The 25,440-nt window shown below is 35.1% G+C and overlaps 2 protein-coding genes across 2 annotated transcripts in view; one reads left to right on the top strand and one right to left on the bottom strand.

Annotated features, from left to right (window-relative positions):
* The window catches only part of LOC111054918 (disks large homolog 5), a 105,454-nt gene extending 98,833 nt beyond the window's left edge, over positions 1-6,621 (bottom strand). The window contains exon 1 of the mRNA XM_039437708.1: positions 6,287-6,621. The gene's annotated coding sequence lies outside the window, so the exon portion shown is untranslated. The remainder of the gene's footprint in view (positions 1-6,286) is intronic.
* Positions 6,622-6,720: 99 nt separating this feature from the next.
* Positions 6,721-25,440, top strand: part of LOC111058996 (probable ATP-dependent RNA helicase DHX35) — a 48,306-nt gene continuing 29,586 nt past the window's right edge. The window contains exons 1-2 of the mRNA XM_022346586.2: positions 6,721-7,135; positions 21,416-21,633. Of these exons, the coding sequence (XP_022202278.2) occupies positions 7,087-7,135; positions 21,416-21,633 (267 nt within the window). The 5' untranslated portion in view covers positions 6,721-7,086. The remainder of the gene's footprint in view (positions 7,136-21,415; positions 21,634-25,440) is intronic.

Raw genomic sequence — 25,440 nt, 5'->3', positions numbered from 1 at the left:
GCCTCTTTGCTGAGATATTGTAAAGTAGCATGGGGATCGGGGCCGAGAAACTGTATGGACAGAATACTTCGCTGTCAAAAAAAGGCATTGAGGATTATCTTGAGGCAGGATTTCAGGGAGCATTGGAAACCATTATTTATCAAAAATAAAATAGCCTACTCACTGTAGTCTCACTTTATCTTATGGAAATGATAATTCTGGACAGAACCCTGCACTTCGTAGTGATTAACATATTGTAACACCAGAGGCCGAACAAATATTGACCTTCGCAACATATGCTCCAGAAAATTCAAGCACACCCCTACTTACGCTGGCTCGCGCTATTTCAACATCCTACCAAAGGACCTCAAGTCAATGATACACTCCTATTCACACTTCCTTAAGGAGCTTAAACGGTACGTCTTGAGGCCATATTATACCATGGCTGAGTTTGTGGACGAAAACACATTCCAACATCGAAGGACTTGATCAAGTCCATCTGAAAATTATGACGATTCCCCGATCCTAGGACCGTGGAAAAGACACCGAAAGTAAGAAAAAGTAAGACCAGATTAAAAAATATGAGGATCTAACATACATTAGGTACAAATATTTGAACATAGAAATCCTTCATATGATATAAGCTATATCAGTGACTGAGGTATTCTGACGTTCTGCTTCAAATATTGATGGAATTCAATAAATTACAACACTAAAGGCAAGAAAATATTAGGCGTTTTTTTCAGAAGCCAACCCAAGAGCTTCTGACCCTGTCGACTGTGAAAGCGCCTAATATGGTTTCACCCTTAGGCTCGTACTGCATTAGGGTACCAAGTTTCTGAGCGAGTGCAGTCGCTCATTACACTAGTAGCGCAAGTGATAACAGGGTCACCAGGTCTTGGCAGACTCTTATCTAACTCGGGTTGCCATCCGGACGACATTCCTTTGTCTGACTGGTGTCCTTCCACCAGATCCCTTCCATTGGCTGGGATCAATTGAACTCGGGGAGATTACAGTCTTTGGATATACTTGTGTCAGCGCTTATTGTAGAGCTCATGGTAAAAGAGGTGGGTCTGCTATATTTTTGAAAAATGATCTGACTGGATTCGAAGTTGATTATTTAATTGAACTGTCAGTGCAGCGTGTCTGCGAGATCTCAGCAGTTCAAATAGTTGAGCTTAATGTCATCTGTATCGAAGTGTACAGAGTAATGTACCTGATGATAGTAATTTTGTCAATTTCTTAGAAATTATGTTTAACATGCTTGATAGGCTTAATAATGGGAATAAATCAAATGCTTCTGTAATCCTTTGCGGTGATTTTAATATTGATATTATGACCAATTCTACCTTCAAGATGGTGTTTCAAAATTTGTTACTTAGTTTTAATCTCAAATTATTAATTAATGAAGTTACCAGACCAGCCTCCACCTTGTTTGGTTCAGGCTCATGTATCGACAATGTTGCCACTTCTATTCATGTAGATAGAATAGTTTCAACAGCAGTCAAACCTACGTTAGTGTCTGACCATTTGACCAAGTGTTCATTAGATTTAAGCTCCCATAAGACTGTTGTGTCTGCTGATCATAAACCCAATAGAGTTATTCGTCATATATGTAATACTAATGTGATCCATTTTGAATCTTTACTGGCTGTAGTAAATTGGCTGTTTATTTTTTCATTTGTTTCCATTGATGATAAATTTGCCCATTTCCATGAAAGTTTCGTTGATATTGTGGACTGTGTTTTTCAATTGAAGAATGTTTTCAGAAGAACTTTTTCACATAAGTTAAAATGGTATAACAACGAATTAAGACAAATGAAAGAATTATGTTTAATGTTGTATGAATTGTATAGAAGCACTGGTTTGCTCAATAAGTTTTAATAACTGTAAAAAACTTTTTAGAAAAATGGTGAAAGAAGCCAAACGTAATTACAATAATAATCGTATCCTTCAGGCTACTGTAAAACCCAAGATATTGTGGTCTATAGTAAGAGAGAATAAGAACAAGAATAATGTATCCAAGTGTATTGACAGTGATGGTCACACTCCAGATGGTTTTAATAATTTCTTTTTAGACAATGTTAATCGTATTGTCCAGAGTGTTCCTCCTGCGCATTACAGTGTAGCACACTATCTTGATAAGTTTAAAAATTCTGTACCTGATGCTGTTAATAGTTCTTTTGTTTTCCGCCATACTAGTGTTGAACAGGTTCATAACACCATTTTATCTTTAAAAATAGTTCCTGTCTTGATGTTTTTAATCTTAATTCTTTTATTGTTAAACTTGCTTCTCCTTTTATTTGTGAAATTTTGTGTTGCTTATTTAATGATTGCATTGATGAGGGGATATTTCCTAAATGCCTCAAATACTCTAAGGTAATTCCCTTGTTTAAAAATCTGGTGTGGTACACTCACACAACTTTCCTTGCTCATTGAACTATAAGCCTCATTCTTAAAGGAGAATGATTTAGGGGAATAACATAATGACGATTGGCGGCAACATAATATTTGAAACTACGATCAGACTTCTGTATATGTGCATAATTGTTTTCAAAGTACTTTTTCCTTTGTGTAAATTGTGAAATTCGATATTTTTTAAAAGTCGTCAAAACAGCTGTTTTACAGATGAAATATCTCGACTATGTGTTCTTTTTATGAACTACTGCTCTACCTACCTACCTTATGCACGAGAAGGAGGCTACAAAGTCCATTTCTCAAGGATGGGGTGGACCCCACATTAGTTTTCCAGAAATGAGACTCATTCCAGTTAATAGAGCAGATAAATGACTATACAGGGTATGAATTGAAAATAATCGGTCGAGTCATTTTTGAGAAAATCGTGAAAAACATGGTTTTTTAGTGATTATCCGCCATTTTTCTCAATAATATTACGGAGCTCCTGAAATTTTCCAAGAAATGAGACTCATGTCAGTTGATAGGACTTATAAATAGCTATCCATGGTATAAATTTGAAGAAAATCGTTAGAGCCGTTTTCGAGAAAACCGTAAAAAACATGGTTTTTTAGTGATTATCCGCCATTTTTTTCAATAATATTACGGAGCTCCTGAAATTTTCCCAGAAATGAGACTCATGTCAGTTGATAGGGCTTATAAATAGCTATCCATGGTATAAATTTGAAGAAAATCGTTGGAGCCGTTTTCGAGGAAACCGTGAAAAACATGGTTTTTTAGTGATTATTCGCCATTTTTCTCAATAACATTACGGAGCTCCTGGAATTTTCCCAGAAATGAGACTCGTCAGTTGATAGGGTTTATAAATAGCTATCCATGGTATAAATTTGAAGAAAATCGTTAGAGCCGTTTTCGAGAAAACCGTAAAAAATATGGTTTTTTAGTGATTATCCGCCATTTTTTCCGCCATCTTGAATTGAATTTTATTGAATTTCTTATTGTCGGATCCTCATGGTATAAGGACCTTAAGTTTAAAATTTCAAGTCAATCGGTTAATTATGAATGGAGTTATCGTGTTCACAGACATACACACATACACACACACACACATACACACAGACCAACACCCAAAAATCATGTTTTTGGACTCAGGGGTCCTTGAAACGTATGGAAAACTTGAAATTAGGGTACCTTAATTTTTTTGGAAAGCAATACTTTCCTTACCTATGGTAATAGGGCAAGGAAAGTAAAAAGGGATCTACTTCTGATTATAATAATTTCAGACCCATTTCTATAATTCCTATTTTCTCCAAAATCTTTGAGAATATTTTATATGTGCAAATGATTAAATACTTTGAAAAAAAATAATCTTTTCAGTGATAGTCAATATGGGTTTAGACCTTTTAGAGGAACTGGAATGGCTATCTCTGAATTTATGAAGCACAGCATGTATTCTATTGATGAGAGGAATAGGGTTAAGGGCAGTTTCTTTGATATGTCCAAGGCGTTTGATACTATAAAGCATGATATCTTATTGCAGAAACTGAGGTTTTATGGCTTTGATAATAATGCAGTCAATCTGATTTCCTCTTACTTAAATGATAGATTTCAGGCAGTCTTTTATAACAACTGCTTCTCAAAATTTTCTGAAGTGAGATTTGGTGTCCCTCAAGGTTCTACACTTGGGCCACTTCTTTTTATCATTTATGTTAATGATCTTCCAGCTGTCATAAGCAATGATTTTGTTAAGTCATTCATGTTTGCTGATGACTTGGCTATTCAGATCAAATGTAATAATCTGTTAAATTACTCTCAAAATTGTGTCAATTTAATTGTTGAAGACTGGTCTGCTGCAAATTCACTGTCTTAACAAGGACAAAACCCAAATGTTGGATTTTGGCTTCACTTCTAGTAGTGACAATACAAAATTTTTGGGTATCACATTGCAGAATAATCTTAAGTGGGAGACTCATGTAAACTTATTATTCAAGAGAGTATCTGAAGGTTTATTTTTCTTGAACCGTTTGAAATTCTTTGTTAACCCAGTTGTACTAATTACTGTCTATTATGCATATGTTCATAGCCATTTGTCTAATGGTATTGTTGCCCGGGGGAATGACACTAACGTTAAGAGACTGTTTGTTTTGCAGAAGCGTGCAATAAGAGTGATTGCTCATGTCCATGGTCGAACACATTGTAAACCTCTATTCCAACAAATGAAAATATTAACTGTCTCTGCTATCTATGCTGTTGAGTGTTTAATGTATATAAAGAAGAATCTGGCATTTATTCCTTTGAATAATACTGTTCATAATCATTTTACTAGGAATGCGTCTGCTCTTAGAGTTTATCAATGTAATTATTCATACACACTAAATGGTTTTATTGAGTATGGCATCAGACTGTTTAATAATTTACCTGATAATTTTAAATGTCTAGAGACTAAATGTTTTAAGAATAGAATAAAAACTTTCCTTGTTGAAAAATGTCCATACAATAAAAATGAACTGTTAGATAATATGTGATACATAATCTGTGATCTTATGTCTGTTTCAACTTATCTGTTTTATATATGTTTTGACTTTGATATGCATTTTGAAAAATGTTACAGCAATAAAAGAATTTGATTAGATACCCAGCCTGGTGGTTTAATATGAGCATCAGGTAGGCCTATAAATAACCCCACATTTACTGGCATCCTCGACGCGCTAAAATTATTTTGTGCATCTTCAGAATGCATGACGTCTTATGGGAAGCGTCTATTTCGCTCATCAAGTTCATCCATAAAGTCTAGTTTCCATTCTGGCAATTTGCATTATTACAACAACACGACGAGCCGAGCTAGCTTGTTGAGCGATGTTTAGAACGTTTCGCCTGTTTCCATTTCGGCGCAAACTGCATGAAAGTGTGTAGTAGTTTTGGTGGTGTTGGATCCAAATCCGAAAACAGAACCATTTCATCTTTATTTAGAAGGAAGTTAGAATTTGAGATAAAAAGAGATGAGTAATCAATTGCGAAATACGAATCTGCAAAAACACTTGTTGTGCGGCACATTGGGCTGACGCAAGGAACAGGTGAGTTGAAATGTTGAAGATAGTTTCTATTATTACATGTTTTCGTCATTCGATCTCTAGTCATGTTGCCGCGCTGAATCTATGGTAATGAAAACAAGGATCAAAGAGAAAAATGCATGCTGTTAACGAGCAAAAACAATTCGGTCTGTAAATTTGGGGACTAAAAAAATATTTCTATAGATAACTTAGCCTATGTAGGCCTATACTTACCAGCTTCATGTTATCAACTTATAATATTACTTCTGCCCATTTATGGTTAATATTACAAATTAAAAATATTAAATGTACCCCACAACATAACAAAAATTGCAAGCATTTAAGCCTCATAAGCATACCAAACCATAAAATGACACTACCAGGCAAAATAGTTCGCTTTAACACAATCATGTACATTGGTAAATTGGACAACGTTTTCATCTACCTAAATAAATACAATAATACAAAAGTAAGGCAGCGCAAAAAATTGACTGTATAAAATTAACTATCTTAAAGTTTCAAGCTCAAAAATGATTTAGTACTTCTATGTAGATGAAAATAATATTTGTTTCAAAAATAGTCAATATATGCTGTACAATTAATTTAGTTTCAAGAGCATTATCCTATTAGTTCGTCAATAATGAGAGACATATCGGTAATAGAAAGAGCTTCATAAAAGTCAAGAATTTTGAATGTTAATTCTACTTTTGGTTAACGTTTATTATAATATAAAACTAACTGTTAACTTACAAGTTGCCTAGACACAAACTGTATAAGAGAGGTTAATTGCAATTTTACCAAAAGTGTTTAAGCACAATTAATATGAAGCTGAATTAACTTACCCAATGTTTAACAGGATCATAACATAACAGAAACTGATGCGTCAAAATATCACTACAGTACTCTCAATATTGCTAAAACAGATGATGACAAGTGTTGAGGCATTACAATACAAAAGGTCATAACATACTTTCACTCTGTTTGATCACTCACTGTAGTCGTAATGCCAATACATTTCCTGGTTAACTACTTGAACAGCTACAAAAAATGATAATTTATCAAATCCCCGTTTAAATATAAGTTTTATTCCTATCCAATTAAAAATATTACATATTATCAATTTATTTTCGATCTTGATAATAATATCTTAAATTCGTAGATAATATTATACTAATTAACAGAATTTACAGAAAGCATCAGTGCTTTCGGTGCCTTTTGGATAAAAACATTCTTTTAGAGAACCAAAAGGCACTGCAAAAAGAATCAGCGCCGATCATATGGGATGTCCGATACGGTGAAAGTGTAAACTAAACTCAAAACAAAACAAACTAAACGTTATTTGTTAGGTTACTTGTAAAAAAAGTTTATTGTATTTTTAAATGTATCCAAGTATTAATAAAACCTTTCTTACTTATTTTGACAAATATTGAGAACACTGTATTTACTATTTTGGTTAATCCTCATCAATACTTGTTAAATATTTGGATTTGGAAAAAGATTAGGCTACCTACTTTGACGGAACCGGTATGGAATAATTTTGAGCAGTTTCTGATGTTGGTATTTATTCAAGCACTTTGAAGAAGGTATTTAATAAATAATTCTCTGACCAGAGCTCGGGTTGAGCTGATGGAAATTGTATAAAATGTTTGAATCCATCTACACACAGAAAAAGCACAAGTTTCTCAAGCCTGGTGAGTACCGCTTTGTTAAAAATTTTGGGTCCTCTAATATAGACTTATAATTTGATGGCTGGGGGGGGGGGGTGTTATTTTGGATTTTTGTACTTCTTTTTCGGGCCCATGGGGGGGTGTGTAACCTGAAAACCCTTCCTTTGCTACGCCACTGGGTATAAGGTTGCATTACACTATTGGAGCACGATAGTGCGGTAGTGCTTTTGAAATACTTTGACTGTGTTTCACATGAGATTGTGATTGGTAAATTCAAGTGTCATGGTATTGGTGTTCTCCAGACTGTGAAGTGCTATCTTGAAAATAGATGGCAGGTTATTTCTATAGGAGGAGCTAAAAGACATGCAGCTCTTCAAGGTTCTGTTTTGGGTCCTTTGTTACTTCTAATAGCCATAGATGATTTGATCTCAATGAGAGGGCACTAAAATTTAAAGATAATACGACCATAATCTCATGTGGCAAAATCCAGCACTGGAGCAAGGAGATTTTGAAGTTATGTGCTGCAAGCAAACAAGTTCCAAATGAATGTCAACAAGACCCACAGGCTGTTCTGCTAATTGTCATGGCATAACATTGATTATGCTCCAAGCGTGCCACTTCTTGAATTTACCATTGATCCCAAGCTTTCTTGAAATTCTTACATAGAAGACCTGTGCAAGAATTACCTGCTGAGGAAACTGACAAAATCGGTGAGCAGGCACCACCTAATCGTGGTTCATCATACCCTCTTCCTAAGCTATGAACTGCAGCTTTGTGGCCATGCATATAATACTAGGAAAGTGCTAATCATGAAGAAGAGAGCAGTTCGCATAATCATCTCTAGTTGTTACCTTGATCACTGTAGACCACCTTTCCAGTCAACATGGATGATTACCTGAATTACCTTCCTCTTCACCAATACCAGCAATGCCGGATGGGTTGCGTCAAGAGTTTAAAATATATGACTTTTCACAATTATCACATTTGCAACTATCGAGATGGCAGTACACGTCAGACAAGGCCTACCAGTCGTTAAGAAAAAAATCCTGAATGGAATAAAACGGACTTCTCCCAAGCCTACACTTGAGTCTCAGGTTGAATGCTGGTGTGTTCAACATCTTCAAATCCCCCGGCAGCCTATTGAAGATCCGCAAGGCCAAAGCAGGAAATGCATCAAGGGTCTTTGACAAGCGACGGTATGGCACATCCATGAGACCTCAACTAGTGTCGTGACCATGGAAGTCACTCCTCGTGTTAAACTTTTCAAAATTTGCTCGCACGTACACAGCACACAAGTAAATGTAATGACTGTAGATGGTCATTACACTTGTGGATTGGAAGAGAGGTCGACAATGATCCAGAAATCCGCTAAAGGTAATAATGCAGATGGCCCTCTTTTGCAGCTTGAAGACATCTTCACTTGCAGAAGCATGACCCCACAGCAGTAGTCCATAGCTCAGGATGCTATGAAAAAGCACATGGTACACTACCAGCAAGTAGGGCCTGCTCACCAACTGCGTCAACTTCCTAAGCAAATAGGTGACTCGTGACAACCTCTTACAGTTGCCCTCAATATGGTACTCCCAGGTGAGCCGTGGATCAATGGTGAATCCAAGGAGAGACACACTGTGAGCACTGATGGCCTGACTGCGACTCAGTTTACAGACCAATCTTTGTGTCTTTTCCACATTCAGTAGCAACTTATTTGCTTCATCCAACCTCCAGCAGCATCAAACAGCAAATCAGCCTCCTGCTGTACCTAGGCCAGATTTGGGCCAGAGAAATCAATGTGGTATCGTCAGCAAACTTCAGTGCCTCAAGATCAAGGTCATTGATTGCAATCAAGAATAATACAGGTCCTAGAACCGAGCCCTGAGGGATACAATGATTTATAGACAGAGCCCTTGAATTTGCACCTCCAATGGATATGACCTGTCTTCGATCCTTCAAGTATGATTTGAGAGCCCGGAGAACAGCCAGGCTGATGACTGTCTAAAGCTATTATATATACTGAGCGCTGGACATGTCAAGGTGAATTTCTGCAAGTACAACAGTAATGATTTCCCAAATCATAACACCAGAAACGCATTCAAAACCGATTTACCTTTTTTCGGCTTGACTATGACCAGAGACTCATTTCCTACTCTGACTCTGAAGATTTTCAACAAGCTTCCGAGACAACTTGAAGCCCTCAGAGCTTAGGAGTTCAAAGTGAAACTCAAGCGTTGGCTTGCCCCCTGTGGGTTGGGGGAGCTTTGAGTCGAACATCGAACTCAAGAATGTGTTGAAAACCAGAATTCATCCACAGTATCCCTGATTGTCGTAGGAGGCGACTAAAAGGGACCCCAAGGCAACTCCAGAAGTTGCCTTGCCTCTTAACCCACGGGATCTGCCCCATCAGGGCAGTTTCAGAGGGGCAAAAAGAAAAACCCAAGAGACCAGAGATGGGTGAAACTCCAGGCACAAATGTGGGTCAAGAGGCTGAGTCGAGGGTGGTCGGGCGCCGGGCGCCCTAGAGGCAGTTTGGTGTCCCCTCTCTCAGTGGAAGAACCTACAAAAAGGCTATGAGTGAAACTCACGTAGGTCACAAGTTTGTGGGTGGAGAGACCAAACCACAGTATACATACAGTATGGTAACTTGGCTAGTACCCTGACGCAAAAATCCGCCATCTTGTTAGGAAGCGCCGCATTGTAATAGTATTGATGGAAGGTTCGGATCACTTTAATGATCCGGGTCAATTGATCTCGTTCACTGCCACGAGCCAATCAGAAGACCAGGATTGGAACTTCCTAAGGTCACGTGACGTGTCTAGTATTTGTGCCATGTAAAAAGCATTGGTTAGATAGGCGTTTTATTGACAGTTTCCATTCTGTACCTATTGTGTGACGTCACGTGACCTTAGGAAGTTCCAATCCTGGTCTTCTGATTGGATCGTGGCAGTGAACGAGATCAATTGATCCGGATCATTAAAGTGATCCGAACCTCCCATCAATACTATTACAATGCGGCGCTTCCTAACAAGATGGCGGATTTTTGCGCCAGGGTACTAGCCAAGTTTCCATACTGTATGTATACTGTGGTGACGTGTCTAGTATTTGCGCCATGTAAAAAGCATTGGTTGGATAGGCGTTTTATTGACAGTTTCCATTCTGCACCTATTCTGTGTCCAAACCTCACCACTGCTCAAAGAAGGGCAGCCATTTAGGCAACACTTCTTGGGAGAGGTGAGGCTTTTGACCCTGTGGAGGTTTGGACGGGCAAAAAGAAAAAAAAACCAAGAGAACAGAGATGGGTGGAACTCCAGGCACAAATGTGGGTCAAGAGGCTGAGTCAAGGATGGCCAGGTGCCATAGAGGCAACTTGGCCTTCCCTTCCTCAGCGGAAGGACCTTCAAAGAAGGCCAGGAGTGGATCTCACTTAGGTGACGAGGACTAATAAATAAATGTTTATTAAAAAAAAAATAAAACTAAGACATCAATTACACAAAATATTAGATAAATTACAATAATTACATACAATAGTTAGTTACAAAAAATTATTATGTGTCCTCTACTTGTTTAGTTTATTCTGTGTGGAAATTGACCTATTCCACTATGCCGTACCATGTTCTAGAGTAGGTTTTGTTTGTTTTTTTTTTTTTGTTTACAGGAAGTAGATTATAAAGGGTGATTCATAATTATGGTAAAATAATTTAATACGTGATAGTAGAGGTAAAAATAAGAAAAAAAGTTCTTATGAACATATATCCATAAACGCTTCATTAGCGAGCTATACAGGGTGAAAGATTTCGCCCGGAATTCAGTTCCTCTGGTGAAATACACCAATGCTGAATTGTTTGAGGACTAGTTTTTAAAAAACTTAAGCTGGATTCATATGGTGAAATATCTGAAAAATTGAATAAAACTAGTCTGGAAGCTGTAGTGTGAGTAGATTTTGAGAAAAAAGTTGAAATATACAAAAAATTCAAGTAGAAAAACACAGACTTTTACGTTTGATGCCCAATAACTTTCTTTAATGACCAGTAAACAAATAATTTTTCGCAATAAAAATTGTAGAGAATTTAATTCTGAAAAGAATGATGTAAGCTGTGTGAACTGAATTTGAATAAATGTTGGATAAAATGTATTCTTAAGTAGTACATTACACCACAAAAATTTGCTGTTTTATGAGGAGAGAACTAATAACTCATAGGTTGTAGCTGATTGCAAATAGAACATGGATTTTAATAGCAGCTGTTCCAAAACAGCTGATTTATTTTGTTTTAAATAAGAAAATATTTAAAAGAAATTATCAGCTGAAAATTATTTTCAGAAATATTTTAGCTCACTGTTGAACAAAAAAACAAACTGTAAGTTAGGCCTACTGTAGCCTCGCTGTGTTTTTCGTTTAATCTATTAACCAGTTATGTGTAACCATTTCACTTTGCTTTTGTGTGAGTGTTAACTTTTTAAAAAATGGCAGGTAATTTTAGACATTATTCATACTCCGAATTAGCTGACATGCATTTAATGTATGGAATGGGACACTACTGTAACAGTACTGAAGCAAGACGTTTGTATCAAGAGAACTTTCCTAACCGAGTATCTCCAAGTTCAAGGTTTTTTGCCACTATTCATCAACGTCTGTCTGAAACAGATTCTTTGATATCCAAAGAGCACATTTATGCAGGCAGGCCCCGATCTACTATGACTGTTGAGTTAGAAGAACAAGTTCTTAATGAAATTTATGAACATCCAGAGAAGAGCACAAGAGAATTGTCAGTGCAGTTTAATGTCAATCAATCTATTATTTTAAGGATACTAAAAGAGCAACAATTACATCCATACCACCTCCAGAAATTTCATACTCTATTGCCACGAGACTGTATTCCCCGTGCTGGTATTTGCCGATGGTTTTTAGTAAAACTTGTTTACCCAAACTTTTCAACAACCGTTTTATTTACCAACGAGGCAGACTTTACAAGAACAGCTATCGTTAACGTCCACAACCAACATATTTGGGCAGCTGAGAATCCTCATGCCATCAATCCTAATCTTCCACAACATCAGTTTTCAGTAAACATTTGGGCAGGAATCATAGGAGATCATCTACTTCTGTTCGAGCTTCCTCCCAGGCTTAATGGCATAATCTACTAGTCTTTTGGTATAAGTTTAATGTCATTTAGATATATGCTACTTTCATATAAAAAACTTTTAATAAGAAAACGAATATTTTATTTACAATCAGCTACAACTTATGAGTTATTAATTAGTTCTCTCCTCATAATGAGGTTAAGATTTCACTTTTTACTTCAAAACTTTTCACTATCACACTGGATTGCGACAAGCAACCAGGTGATGAATGGGATGTTAGCATAGGGAAAAACTCCTGGTTCTTGTAAAGGGCACAGGTATTGGTTTGCCTAACTAACATAGTACTTGGGAACACAATAAGCTTCGGATAACGTGAGGGGTTCTTTGAACCTATGGATCCTTGAATCCGTTCCTTCAAAAATAATAATAATAAGCGTTGGCTTCAAGTGAACCCTTTCTACGGATTTCATTAGTTTTTTGAATTGACAGTCAGTGGACGACTTGCCATATTTTCCTATCAAGATTTATTGTTGACCAACTGTTCAAAGTTCATCACTTTCATTTTTGACGCAACCAATCTGGCATTGCTGATCTCGGTTTACAAAAGTTAAATATAATAATTGAGCATGTTACAATTTATCCAATCAGACTCTTTGCAATTTACATTATGGATTTTAATGGAATCCAAACCTTGTGGCTGGCCTATAGAATTTGGAGAGAAAGACATGAAATTACTTTTTTTATGTTCAATGTTAATATATGCTCATCAAACCAGGATTTTACTATTTTAAGTCCGGATTCTGCTGCTTTTTTAGTATTCTCCCAATTCGTTTCACTGAATAACAATGAAGTGTCATCAGCAAAAGCAATTGAGACACCATTTTTTAATTCTAACTTGAGAAGATCATTAATGTAGATTAGGAAGAGAATCGGCGACAAGACTGTTCCTTGTGGAAGACCGTAATCAGTGAGTTGTTCAAGGCTGGTTTTATTATCAATTTTGAGCAATTGGAATCTATTTTTTAAATAGCTCTTAAATAATTCAAGGGCTATTCCTCGAATACCCAACTTTTCCATTTTTATCAGAAGTTTTGAGTGAGGAATAGTGTCAAAAGCTTTAGCAAGGTCTAAAAATATGGCTATTGTTTTATTTTTGTTATTGAAATTTTCTGTAATTTTCTGTGTTAGAAGAGATATTGCATCTACTGTACTTTTTTTAGACTGAAAGCCAAATTGATTTTTGTGAATTATATTATGCTTTAGGAGATAGCTAACTAAACGGTATTTTATTAACTTCTCAATAATTTTGGAAAAAGTACTCAACAAGCTGATTGGACGATAATTTGATGGATTAGAAGCATCACCTGATTTATGTAGGGGTATGATATTGGCTAATTTTAAACTATCAGGGAAAAACCCCTCCGCAAAACATTGATTTATTATCACCTTCAATGGTTTTATAATATGTGGTGAAATAGTTTAAAATCCTATTGCTAATATTATCAATTCCTGGAGCTGAGTTATTGTTTAGAGAGTTTATTGTAGCAGTAATTTCATTTTCATTAGTAGGTGTCAAGAAGAAAGAGTTGTAATGCTCCACACATGAGTCCTTGAAATGATTACATGTTGTTGCAATGGGATTATTTAACTTCAATTTCTCAGCATAAAGTTTTCCTACGCGAGCAAAATGTTGATTTAGTGTATCAGCTTCTATTTTGGGAATTTTTTTAGTATGTCTTCTACCTAACAATTCATTTAAAGTTTCCCAGATTTTCTTAGAGTTGTTTATATTCTGATTAATTTTATTCTTATAATACTCACATTTATTCTGTTTTATTAATTTATTAAGAAGATTTCTGTAATTTTTATACTCATTTCTTAAACGGTCATTGAAAGGCTGCTTTGAAAGTGTTTTAAACAATTTGTCCCGTTTTTTAATGGAATGTACAAGTCCACGCGTAATCCAAGGTTTAAGGGGTTGTAATTTATGCGGAATCTTTACTGTAACTGTTGCAAGTTTAATGTGATTTGATATTTTGTCAGTTAAAATATGCATTGCTTCATTCACATGTAAATTGTCATCTAATAAGTTATCCCAGTTTTCAGTTTCAATGGATAATATTAATTTATTGAAATCTATTTTATTGAAAGAATTATTTTTACTTACAATTTTGTCAGTTGAAAGATCAATGTGGATGCTGACACAAAAGTGATCAGTGATGCTTGTTTTCATTACTGAACTTAATACATTGTCAGGATTGAAAGAGGAATTCTTTAAAAATATGTGATCGATAATCGATTCAGTGCCGTTTTGAACTCTAGTAGGCTTGTTTATGTATGATTTAAAACCATTCAAAGATAAAATTCCGAAATATTCATTAGTCGCAAGCGTAGACTTATTCAGATGTATATTCAAGTCACCGGCAAAAATTATATTGGGCTTATTTTTGATAAAATACAAACAATCATTCAAACAATTGAGAAAATTATCTACATTGGTTGAAGGAGACCTATAAACAGCGATAAGTGTTATCTTATCCTTCGCACCTGGCACTTGTACATCCAAAAGAATTGAGTTAGATTCTTTTATTACGTAATCCAACTCATCTACTATAAAATTACATTTGAAAAAGACACAAATTCCATCACATTTATTTGTTTTACATGGCTTGTTAACCACTGAATAACCATTCAAATTAAAATTAAAATCATCCTCTTCAACTATCCAAGTCTCACTGAGGATAATAATATGAAACTCTAATGAACAATTACTGATAATGTATGACAGCTCATCAAAATTCTTTCGCAAACTTCTTATGTTTACGTGGATAATGTTCAGGTAAGATTGATTATCACTACTACCAAACAACTCAATCTGAGATTGAAAAATATCCTCTATTATAATAGTATTGTGAGTCTCAAGAGAAATATGCTCTTCAGGGTCATTTATAAGAACCATACAATAAAAGGAAAAATTAATAGGAAAACGAAAAATAAGCTATTTAAAATCTTGTAATAAAGGAGAAATTTAAAAAGGAATTAAGAAGGAATAGAATTAACTCTGAGAAAAGAATAGGAGAAAGTTAAAGTTAAAGTAGATAAGAAAGTCTATTACTATTAATGAAAGAAAGAAAAAATACAGAGCTCGGTCATCTCGTGACACATATCGCCACATTTAAATATATATATATATCAGTCTTTAAATAATAGAAACCAGTAAATACAGTGTAGTAATACATTTATTCAAATGGTTTGAGGTCCTCCTCGTTAGTTATACGTTTTACCGGAGAGTCTTGTTGTTTACGAATGAGAATCTTTGCATCACTCACCCAGACATAAGCTAATTTATTGATCTTTTTAAGATCTCTAGCTTTATTGAGTAGAAATTTGTTGTATGCAGTGAGATGATCGTTCACATAGATATAACCTGGTGGAAGATTACAGTTCAAGTCTCCATTTTTCAAGTGTCCTTTTGCTTTCGCCGCACATTTCCAATTAATTTTGGCAGTTCTTGACGTGAAGCGAACTATTATAGATTTTGTCTTATTTTTAGAAGAAGGAACCCTATGAGCAACAGAGATATCGTCTCTTTTGAACGGAGTATTAATCGCTCTAGCAACAGATTCTAGGATTGTGTACACATTTTCATTTTTTGTCTCCGGAATCCCTGCTATCTCCAAGTTGTCCAAACGAGTGTACTGCTGAATTTCATTAATGTCTCTTCGAAGTTTAATATTTTCAAATTCAAGCTTCTTGCACTTCTCTTTCACTGATTTGTTTTCTGCGCGCACAGTTTCCAATGACGATTTCAAACTTTCAACAGTTGAATTAAGAGTCGTAATGATTTTACTCAACTCTTCGAATTTATCATTAAATACCTTAGTAAGGGTGTTTTCGATAGTTTTTGTCAAAGTGGACTCAAGATCGTTGCTGTCGGTTGAAGAAGATTTTTCTTTACATCCGTCGCACTTCCAAGTTGATTTCTTCACTCCGAGTTTTCTAAAATTCTCTAACGTACGAATTTTAGTACATGTTGGATGGAAAAAATTCCTACATCCACAGCATTCTAGGATATCTTTTGAGTTGTTGAAATCCGATTCACACTTGTAACAAACATCAGCCATGGCAAACAAAAAAATTGATTCGAAATACTTAAATAACACAGAAAAATAATTGACGATCGTGTACGAGATGGCACGCTTAACAAACTATCACAGTAGTTATCATACAGATAAGGCAACTCGAAAAACACAGACTTTTACGTTTGATGCCCAATAACTTTCTTTAATGACCAGTAAACAAATAATTTTTCGCAATAAAAATTGTAGAGAATTTAATTCTGAAAAGAATGATGTAAGCTGTGTGAACTGAATTTGAATAAATGTTGGATAAAATGTATTCTTAAGTAGTATATTACACCACAAAAATTTGCTGTTTTATGAGGAGAGAACTAATAACTCATAGGTTGTAGCTGATTGCAAATAAAACATGGATTTTAATAGCAGCTGTTCCAAAACAGCTGATTTATTTTGTTTTAAATAAGAAAATATTTAAAAGAAATTATCAGCTGAAAATTATTTTCAGAAATATTTTAGCTCACTGTTGAACAAAAAAACAAACTGTAAGTTAGGCCTACTGTAGCCTCGCTGTGTTTTCGTTTAATCTATTAACCAGTTATGTGTAACCATTTCACTTTGCTTTTGTGTGAGTGTTAACTTTTTAAAAAATGGCAGGTAATTTTAGACATTATTCATACTCCGAATTAGCTGACATGCATTTAATGTATGGAATGGGACACTACTGTAACAGTACTGAAGCAAGACGTTTGTATCAAGAGAACTTTCCTAACCGAGTATCTCCAAGTTCAAGGTTTTTTGCCACTATTCATCATCGTCTATCTGAAACAGATTCTTTGATATCCAAAGAGCACATTTATGCAGGCAGGCCCCGATCTACTATGACTGTTGAGTTAGAAGAACAAGTTCTTAATGAAATTTATGAACATCCAGAGAAGAGCACAAGAGAATTGTCAGTGCAGTTTAATGTCAATCAATCTATTATTTTAAGGATACTAAAAGAGCAACAATTACATCCATACCACCTCCAGAAAGTTCATACTCTATTGCCACGAGACTGTATTCCCCGTACTGGTATTTGCCGATGGTTTTTAGTAAAACTTGTTTACCCAAACTTTTCAACAACCGTTTTATTTACCAACGAGGCACACTTTACAAGAACAGCTATCGTTAACGTCCACAACCAACATATTTGGGCAGCTGAGAATCCTCATGCCATCAATCCTAATCTTCCACAACATCAGTTTTCAGTAAACATTTGGGCAGGAATCATAGGAGATCATCTACTTCTGTTCGAGCTTCCTCCCAGGCTTAATGGCATAATCTACTAGTCTTTTGGTATAAGTTTAATGTCATTTAGATATGCTACTTTCATATAAAAAACTTTTAATAAAAAAACGAATATTTTATTTGCAATCAGCTACAACTTATGAGTTATTAATTAGTTCTCTCCTCATAATGAGGTTAAGATTTCACTTTTTACTTCAAAACTCTTCACTATCACACTGGATTGCGACAAGCAACCAGGTGATGAATGGGTTGTTAGCATAGGGAAAAACTCCTGGTTCTTGTAAAGGGCACAGGTATTGGTTTGCCTAACTAACATAGTACATGGGAACACAATAAGCTTCGGATAACGTGAGGGGTTCTTTGAACCTATGGATCCTTGAATCTGTTCCTTCAAAAATAATAATAATAAGCGTTGGCTTCAAGTGAACCCTTTCTACGGATTTCATTAGTTTTTTGAATTGACAGTCAGTGGACGACTTGCCATATTTTCCTATCAAGATTTATTGTTGACCAACTGTTCAAAGTTCATCACTTTCATTTTTGACGCAACCAATCTGGCATTGCTGATCTCGGTTTACAAAAGCTAAATATAATAATTGAAAATGTATACATTTTCACAATGGAGACTCAAATTATTTCATGGAACATCTGGAGCAGGAAATCTTCACCTCGTAAACAAAATGCTCAATCATCAAGTTATTATAGATGGTAATTAAAATTTTCTTGATGATGCATACCCAAATATTGCCAATTTTGTCAATCTAATGAGTTTTTTTTAATTTATACTGCATTGTAAAACAAGTCACGAGAAAAAATGCTTGTATTGATGCTGTGCTGACTAACATGCCTTAGTGTTTGTATTTGTACTGAGCGTTTCTGTTTAGAGTTTTGCTTTGAGTTACCATGAGTCTATCTGTTTTTTATATTTATAAAGAACTTTGCCATTTTTTATGAGATTATGGAGCGTCTGTTTTTTACATTGCACAATTTTGTGTAAAGATATGTTCTATAGTGAGTTTGGAAAGTTTGAGCCTGAGGTGTGACATTCATAAAAATATAACTCGAGAAACAGTTATCAACTCAAGAACTTGCCCTTCACTATACAGAATATCCTTGGTAGTTAAGTGTGAGACTCTTCAACAGGCTTTTAGTTGCCAGCGTCAGCAAAGACTCTCACAACATGGGATTACATCAGATCAACACATACTTTCCTTATGAAACCTCCTCTTTATACTATGAGGGAATTTCATTACGTCCCGGAACATACCATATTTGTGTTTGATACATGAACTCGTGTTAAATGGTTTTGTTATCCGCCTTCGCTTAGTGTGATGTGTACCTCTATATGAAACTGTAAATTCATATATGTCGTGTTACACAAACATCGATTTTAGGTCGTAAGCCTACGATTTTTTGCCGTCCTTATAAATTCTATTAGATTGAACATAACTTGACAAACATATAATGTGATCAAGCTTCATTCAATCTGGTAGAATTTATAAGGATGGCCAATGTATCTGTAATGCGAAGACTGAAGTAGGTATAACATTTACTATGTACAGTTATATAGTAACTGTAGGCTCTATGAATTCCATCTCCTTTTGCCACTTGCTATAGAGTTTCATGAATTGGTTTTTCGACATGACTAACCAATTATTTTTGTAAGCTTGGAGGGAATAAATAGGATTTATAATTTGAAAACTTGAAGAAAAATTTTTAGCAGTTTTTTACTGATCATACAAAATACTACACTGATGAGTCTTCCTGGCAATGAATATCTTACACTAAATATAGACAAAATCTGTGATATTAGTTTTAGTTATAATAATAGGCTACCAAGCAGTATTGAATTACTAAAGTTCCTAGGTATATACAGTATATTGATAACAGACTGAATTGGTTCTCGCACGTGGAGTCTCTAAGTAAGAAACTATCTAAAGGTCTTTATAATATGCTAAGCAGATTGCGTGGAGCTGTTGATGTTGATGTTTTGTTAAATGTTTATTATGCTCAGATATTCTCATTATTATCTCATGGAATCGTTGTATGGAGCAATTGCAGTAGGTCCATTGAGATTTTTAGGCTTCAGAAAAGGGCAGTTACTATGCAGAATAGTAATGGGCAGAATAATAATGAATGAAAACCAAAGATCTCATTGTAGACCTCTTTTCAAAAAGCTTAAACTGTTGACTTTGCCGTCCGTCTATGTGATGAGCCTGCTTCTCTATATACATAAGGATAAAGGGGAGTTGGCCACTAGCACTGAAGTCCATAATCATAACACGAGGCACAGAAATAACATAAGAACTGAATACCTCAGGTATTCACAATCTCAAAATAGCTGAATGTTTACAGGAGTAAAATTGTAAAATTTCTTGTCATTATTTATTAAAAGCCATTCTTTTATGAGTTTCAGAAAAACTGTTAAATTTATCCTGCAGCAAGAATGCATTTATACAGTGGCTGATTTTTATGAAATTGGTTTTTCCTACAATTACCTTGAAAAGTGACCATTCCTGCACTGATTACAGAACGCAAAGAATCACTTTTCCGTACTAGTGCGCAAAGTGATTACTTTGCGTACTCCAGATTTGCAACATTGCAACACAAAATAGTTGGTAGGTTATATGGAGGATTAGTGCGCAAAAACCAAAATTACGTTGGTAACAATGACTGTGATTAGATAAGAATCATGTCATTTCAATGGCTACATTTATGATAAAATCTCAATCTAGAAATCCAAAGCAAGAATAATGTTAATCTACATCATAATTGAATAATTACTTCTCATCATTTAATAATAAATAATTTTTCTTTTCTATTGATAATAATTATTTCAACTGCAAGCAATGAGAAATGTAGCAAATAGCCTACACATTATAACATTTGAATTTTGAGGTTAAATAATCACCATTCAATATACTTGTAAATAAAAAAAAACATTAGAATACTACAATGAATATTCTCTGTTGTCTATGTTATTTTTTTTTTAAATCTGTCTACTTTGAGCATTTTTCGGTAATTTGAGTCATAAGTCTAAATTTCTGAATCCTGTTCTTAGTACTTTTTAGCTGGATGAAACGAACTTATGTACGATTTTTTCTGCTAGGTCGCGCGCTTGTTCAGCCATCCCATTGAATGGCATTGACATTGTTGGCGTATATTTGAATGCGAATTCGTTATATCTGTATTTTTTCTGATTTTCAAATAAATAAAAATGAGAACTCATTAAATTATACATTTTGAATATTATTAATGGTTCATTATTTCAAATAATATTTTTTTCATTCATGAATTGATTGGTTGAAAAATTATTTAGAAATTAAGATTTACTCAAAATTATTCAAATTAACTGGATTAATTTAATTTGAATAAATTATCGATTATTTATTTTCAATGGGATTATCAAGTTTAAAATAAATTAAAGTTGTTATTAATAACAAATTAAACAAACATTATTCAGACAAACATTTGATGGATTTCAGCCATCATTTTACCCATAATCAACCACTTTTCATATTCAATGGTAACTTTAGGAAAAATTTAATGTGAAATACGTGTGCAAAATTCCTCTGTTGCACTCAAGAAACCATTCCGCCAGAGCCTACGGCTCGGGCGTAAACGTTTCTTTCGGTGCAGCAAACTGTCACTTTGCACAAATAACTATTTCTGTTTATAAATTGTTTTTTATAATGGTTTTGTAAATTACTTTATATTGTAGAATTATATTTTTTATGCTTGAAATGTTGCATAGCCTAATATATATATGACGATTGGCCATACATTCTGTTAAATGTCTTATGTCAATAAAGAAATTTCTATATCAGATAAAAAATCTGTAACTAATTCTTATAACATTTTACAGGAGAAAATCCTACATGGGAGGAAGACAGAACCGACGTCGACACAAATGAAAAAACGAAATTCATCTACAATGCTAACATTTCGCTGTCGTTGGAGCTGCAGAGACAGAGGCTGCCTATCTACCACTGTCGCAATCAACTACTCTATCTATTGGAAAATTATCAAACTGTAGTTCTGGTCGGTGAAACAGGATGTGGAAAAAGTACTCAAATTCCACAGGTGTGTTTCTATTGTATTCTATACAGTGTGATACAAAGGTACTCAGCAATCTCTTGGAAATTCTTTCCATAGCTAAAAAAAGTAAAGAAATATCCAAGTTAAGGTAGGCGCACACTGATCGTCATCGGACGGACGGCACGCATCTGACGGATCGGACGATTAGATTTGATGCATTGTTTTCAATTGGAGTGCGCATACCTATACAATGCGGATAAAACAATGCATCAAATCTAATCGTCCGATCCGTGCCGTCCGTCCGATGACGATCTGTGTGCGCCTACCTTTACTGTATTATTAAAATAACAGAAAGATAAATCGTATTTGCTTTCTTGTAAGAAATTTGCTGTTGTTGCAGCAGTAGTAGTAAAAGAAGAAGAAGACTAGTTTTTATTACAGTTAGTCCCGGTTGCACAAAAGCCCAATAGATTTTAATCATGATTAAATGCTAAGAAAACCAATCAGAGATAGCTTTTTTGAAAAGAAGACTTCTCTAATTGGTTCACGTGGCTTTTAATCATTTTTAGCGTTTGTGAAACCGGCACTTACTGCCGGTCTGTGTAAAATAAGTTGAGACTTGGCCCTCCATCCGAAGAAATTACAGGGTTGCCAAATCGTGTAAAATTTCAACTTTCTCAAATTCCCAATTCAACAGGATTAGATGAGGATTCGTCAGGATTGGATGTAGAATATCATCCCCGATATCCAAGTAGTGCTAAAAACGTTTCAGGGTTAAAGGATTAAAAGTAAATTCAACTTTTATAATAAAATTAGAAATATCGCGAAGATTTGTTTTTCTTTTGAATATCACTTCTCTCAGAATCATGGGGCTCGTAATACGTAATAATTTTATTGACTGAGCGAAGTGAGGTCTAAGATTCACGTCGACGGTTTGGCATTTCTCTTAATTTTTAAATGTTTATATGTTGCGCATTTACGGCGAAACGCGGTAATAGATTTTCATGAAATTTGACAGGTATGTTGGTTCCTTTTTAAATTGCGCGTCGACGTATATACAAGGTTTTTTTTTGTAAATTTTGCATTTCAAGGATAATATGAAAGGAAAAAGGAGCCTCCTTCATACGCCAATATTAGAGTAAAAACAGACTATAGAATTATTCATCATAAATCAGCTGTCGAGAGGATTATAAATCGCATGCCATGGCTCATGCAATTCAATGTCTCAATGTAACTTGTTAAAAATCAGCAGCTGTGTAGACTACTAGTAGTTCTGTGAACAGTAGACCTCACGCAATATTCTCATCCACAAGTATCTGATTGAAACTATAGACATTAATGGAAATAAGCAATAGACTGGCTTCTCCACACATCTGTGTAATCACTTGTCAGCTGATTTATGAAGAATAATTCTATAGTCTAATTTTTACCTTCCTTGCCCTATTACCATAGGTAAGGAAAGTATTGCTTTCCAAAAAAAATTAAGGTACCCCAATTTGTAAATTTCTATACGTTTCGAGGTCCTCTGTGTCCAAAAAAGTGGGTTTTGGTATTGGTCTGTATGTGTGTGTGTGTGTGTGTGTGTGTGTGAGTGTATGTGCGTCTTTGTATACGATATCTCCCAATTAACGGAATGACTTGAAATTTGGAACGTAAGGTCCTTACAATATAAGGATCCGACACGAACAATTTCGATCAAATGCGATTCGAGATGGCGGCTAAAATGGCGAAAATGTTGTCAAAAACAGGGTTTTTTGCTATTTTCTCGAAAATGGCTCCAACGATTTTGATCAAATTTATACCTAAAATAGTCATTGTTAAGCTCTATCAACTGCCACAAGTCCCATATCTGTAGAAATTTCAGGAGCTCCGCCCCATCTAGGTAAAATTTGATTTTAGATTTCCAATTATCAAGCTTCAGATACAATTTAAACAAAAAATTCCAAATGGAAAAAATTGAGCATGTAAATCTCTACAATTAATGTTCAGTAACATTTTCACCTAAAATTTAAAATAAGTTCGAAATTTGAGAAAATGTTATTATTTCAATTGCAAACTGTTGGCAACTGTTGATTCTATTAAATCATTCACTATGAAGAGATAGCAAACCTCGTGTGTCTCCAGCGTTATAGTCATGAGAACGGCCAAAACGTTCACCGGACATTCATACAAGTAAGAAGAAGAACACTGAATCAGTCAACCCTAAGGATCCGATGGAGAACAGTGAGTTTAAAAAAATCATGCAGGACTTTGAAAGTCGGTTGATAAATAGTTTTAATTTGAAATTCGATAAACTAGCAACGAAAGAGGACTTAAAAGCTTTGAAATTGACTATAGAAAATTTAATGAAGGAGAATACCGAACTGAAAGGACAGTTAAAAACTCTAACCGTAGAAAATAGTGTTCTGCATAAACGTATTGTCGAGTTAGAAGATAGGAGCCGTAGAAATAATCTCATTTTCAAGGGACTCAAGTACGATTTGAATGTGTCCAACCATGTCACAGTTGTTAAAAACTTTTGTGTAGAGTACTTGAATGCAAGGCCGGATATATGGGTGAATCGCGCACACTCATTGGGAAAAATGAGAAATGGAGGTCCTCTTATAGCACATTTTCCAGACGACGTTGATATTAACCACATACTTAAAAACACTAAGAAACTCAAAGGGACAAGTTTTATCGTACATAAAGACTTCTCGTTTGAAACCAGAAGAGTGAGATCTCGCTTCTTTGCAATGAAGAAAGAAATATGGAAAGTGCAACCGGATGAGCGAGTGATTGTGCAGCATGATCGTCTAATAGTCGGCAACGTGGCGTTTCGATGGGATGAGAACGGACTGAAATGCGGCAACCATAGTGGCGAGGATAAACTGCAACAAGTGCTGGGATGTGATGGAGAGACTGTCAATAGTATACTACGCAGATCTGCGAATAATGTGATGGTGTCGGCAGAAAGGAATGAGGAGGCCTGAGGTGATGCCGTCAGCCAGCTTGTAGGCTCACAATACACAAAAGACTTGAACATTTTAGTTTATAATATAGCAGGATTAAAGAGTAAGTGTCACTTTGAACTATTCAATTTCTTGAGATAATATGAATGCTTTGTGTTGTTAGAAACTTTCATAGAGGAAGGAGAACAAATTATTTATGAACATTTTTTGAAAGGATATATTTTCTCATGGGAGTTTGCTACAAGGGATAGTAGATTTGGTAGAGCTAAGAAGGGACAACTAATAGCCTTTAGGGACAGGTGGAAAAACTCTATAAGGATAGAAAAATCAAATGGAAGAGAAGTTTTATTTATGTTGGAAAATAATTTGTGCATAGTTCCAGTTTATTTGAGTGGAGGTCTAGAGAGTGAATGGGAATTTGATTACTGTGCTCTGTATGATTTCTTGGTCTCCTGTGATGAAACTAGTAGTATGATTATTGTAGGTGATATGAATGGCCGGGTGGGAGAGGCGCAGTGCTTGCCAACTCAAATCTCAATTGATAGCACAGATATAGAGTATGAGCGCACATCTAAAGATAAAGTGTTTAATAGAAAAGGGAGAAAAATTATAAACCTTTGTGAGGAGTTCAATTTTGTTATATTAAATGGTAGAGTGATGGGAGATGCTTTGGGAGAATTCACATTTATTAATAATAGAGGAGCGTCAGTAATCGACCTATGTTGTGTTGGTTTAGATAGTTTAAGTTTAGCAAAATATTTTAGTGTCATACCAGCGAGCTTCTCGGATCATTTGCCCTTATGTTTGACCGTTAACTGTGAATGTAGTTATCCTCTAAAGAATAATTATTGTTTGCCAATAGCACCAAAATCATTTTGGAGTAGAAAAAACGGAAATAGTT

This window comes from Nilaparvata lugens, chromosome 1 (genome assembly GCF_014356525.2).
Source record: "Nilaparvata lugens isolate BPH chromosome 1, ASM1435652v1, whole genome shotgun sequence".
Taxonomy (NCBI): Eukaryota; Metazoa; Arthropoda; class Insecta; order Hemiptera; family Delphacidae; genus Nilaparvata; species Nilaparvata lugens.
This window is presented reverse-complemented; position numbering and strand designations above follow the sequence as displayed.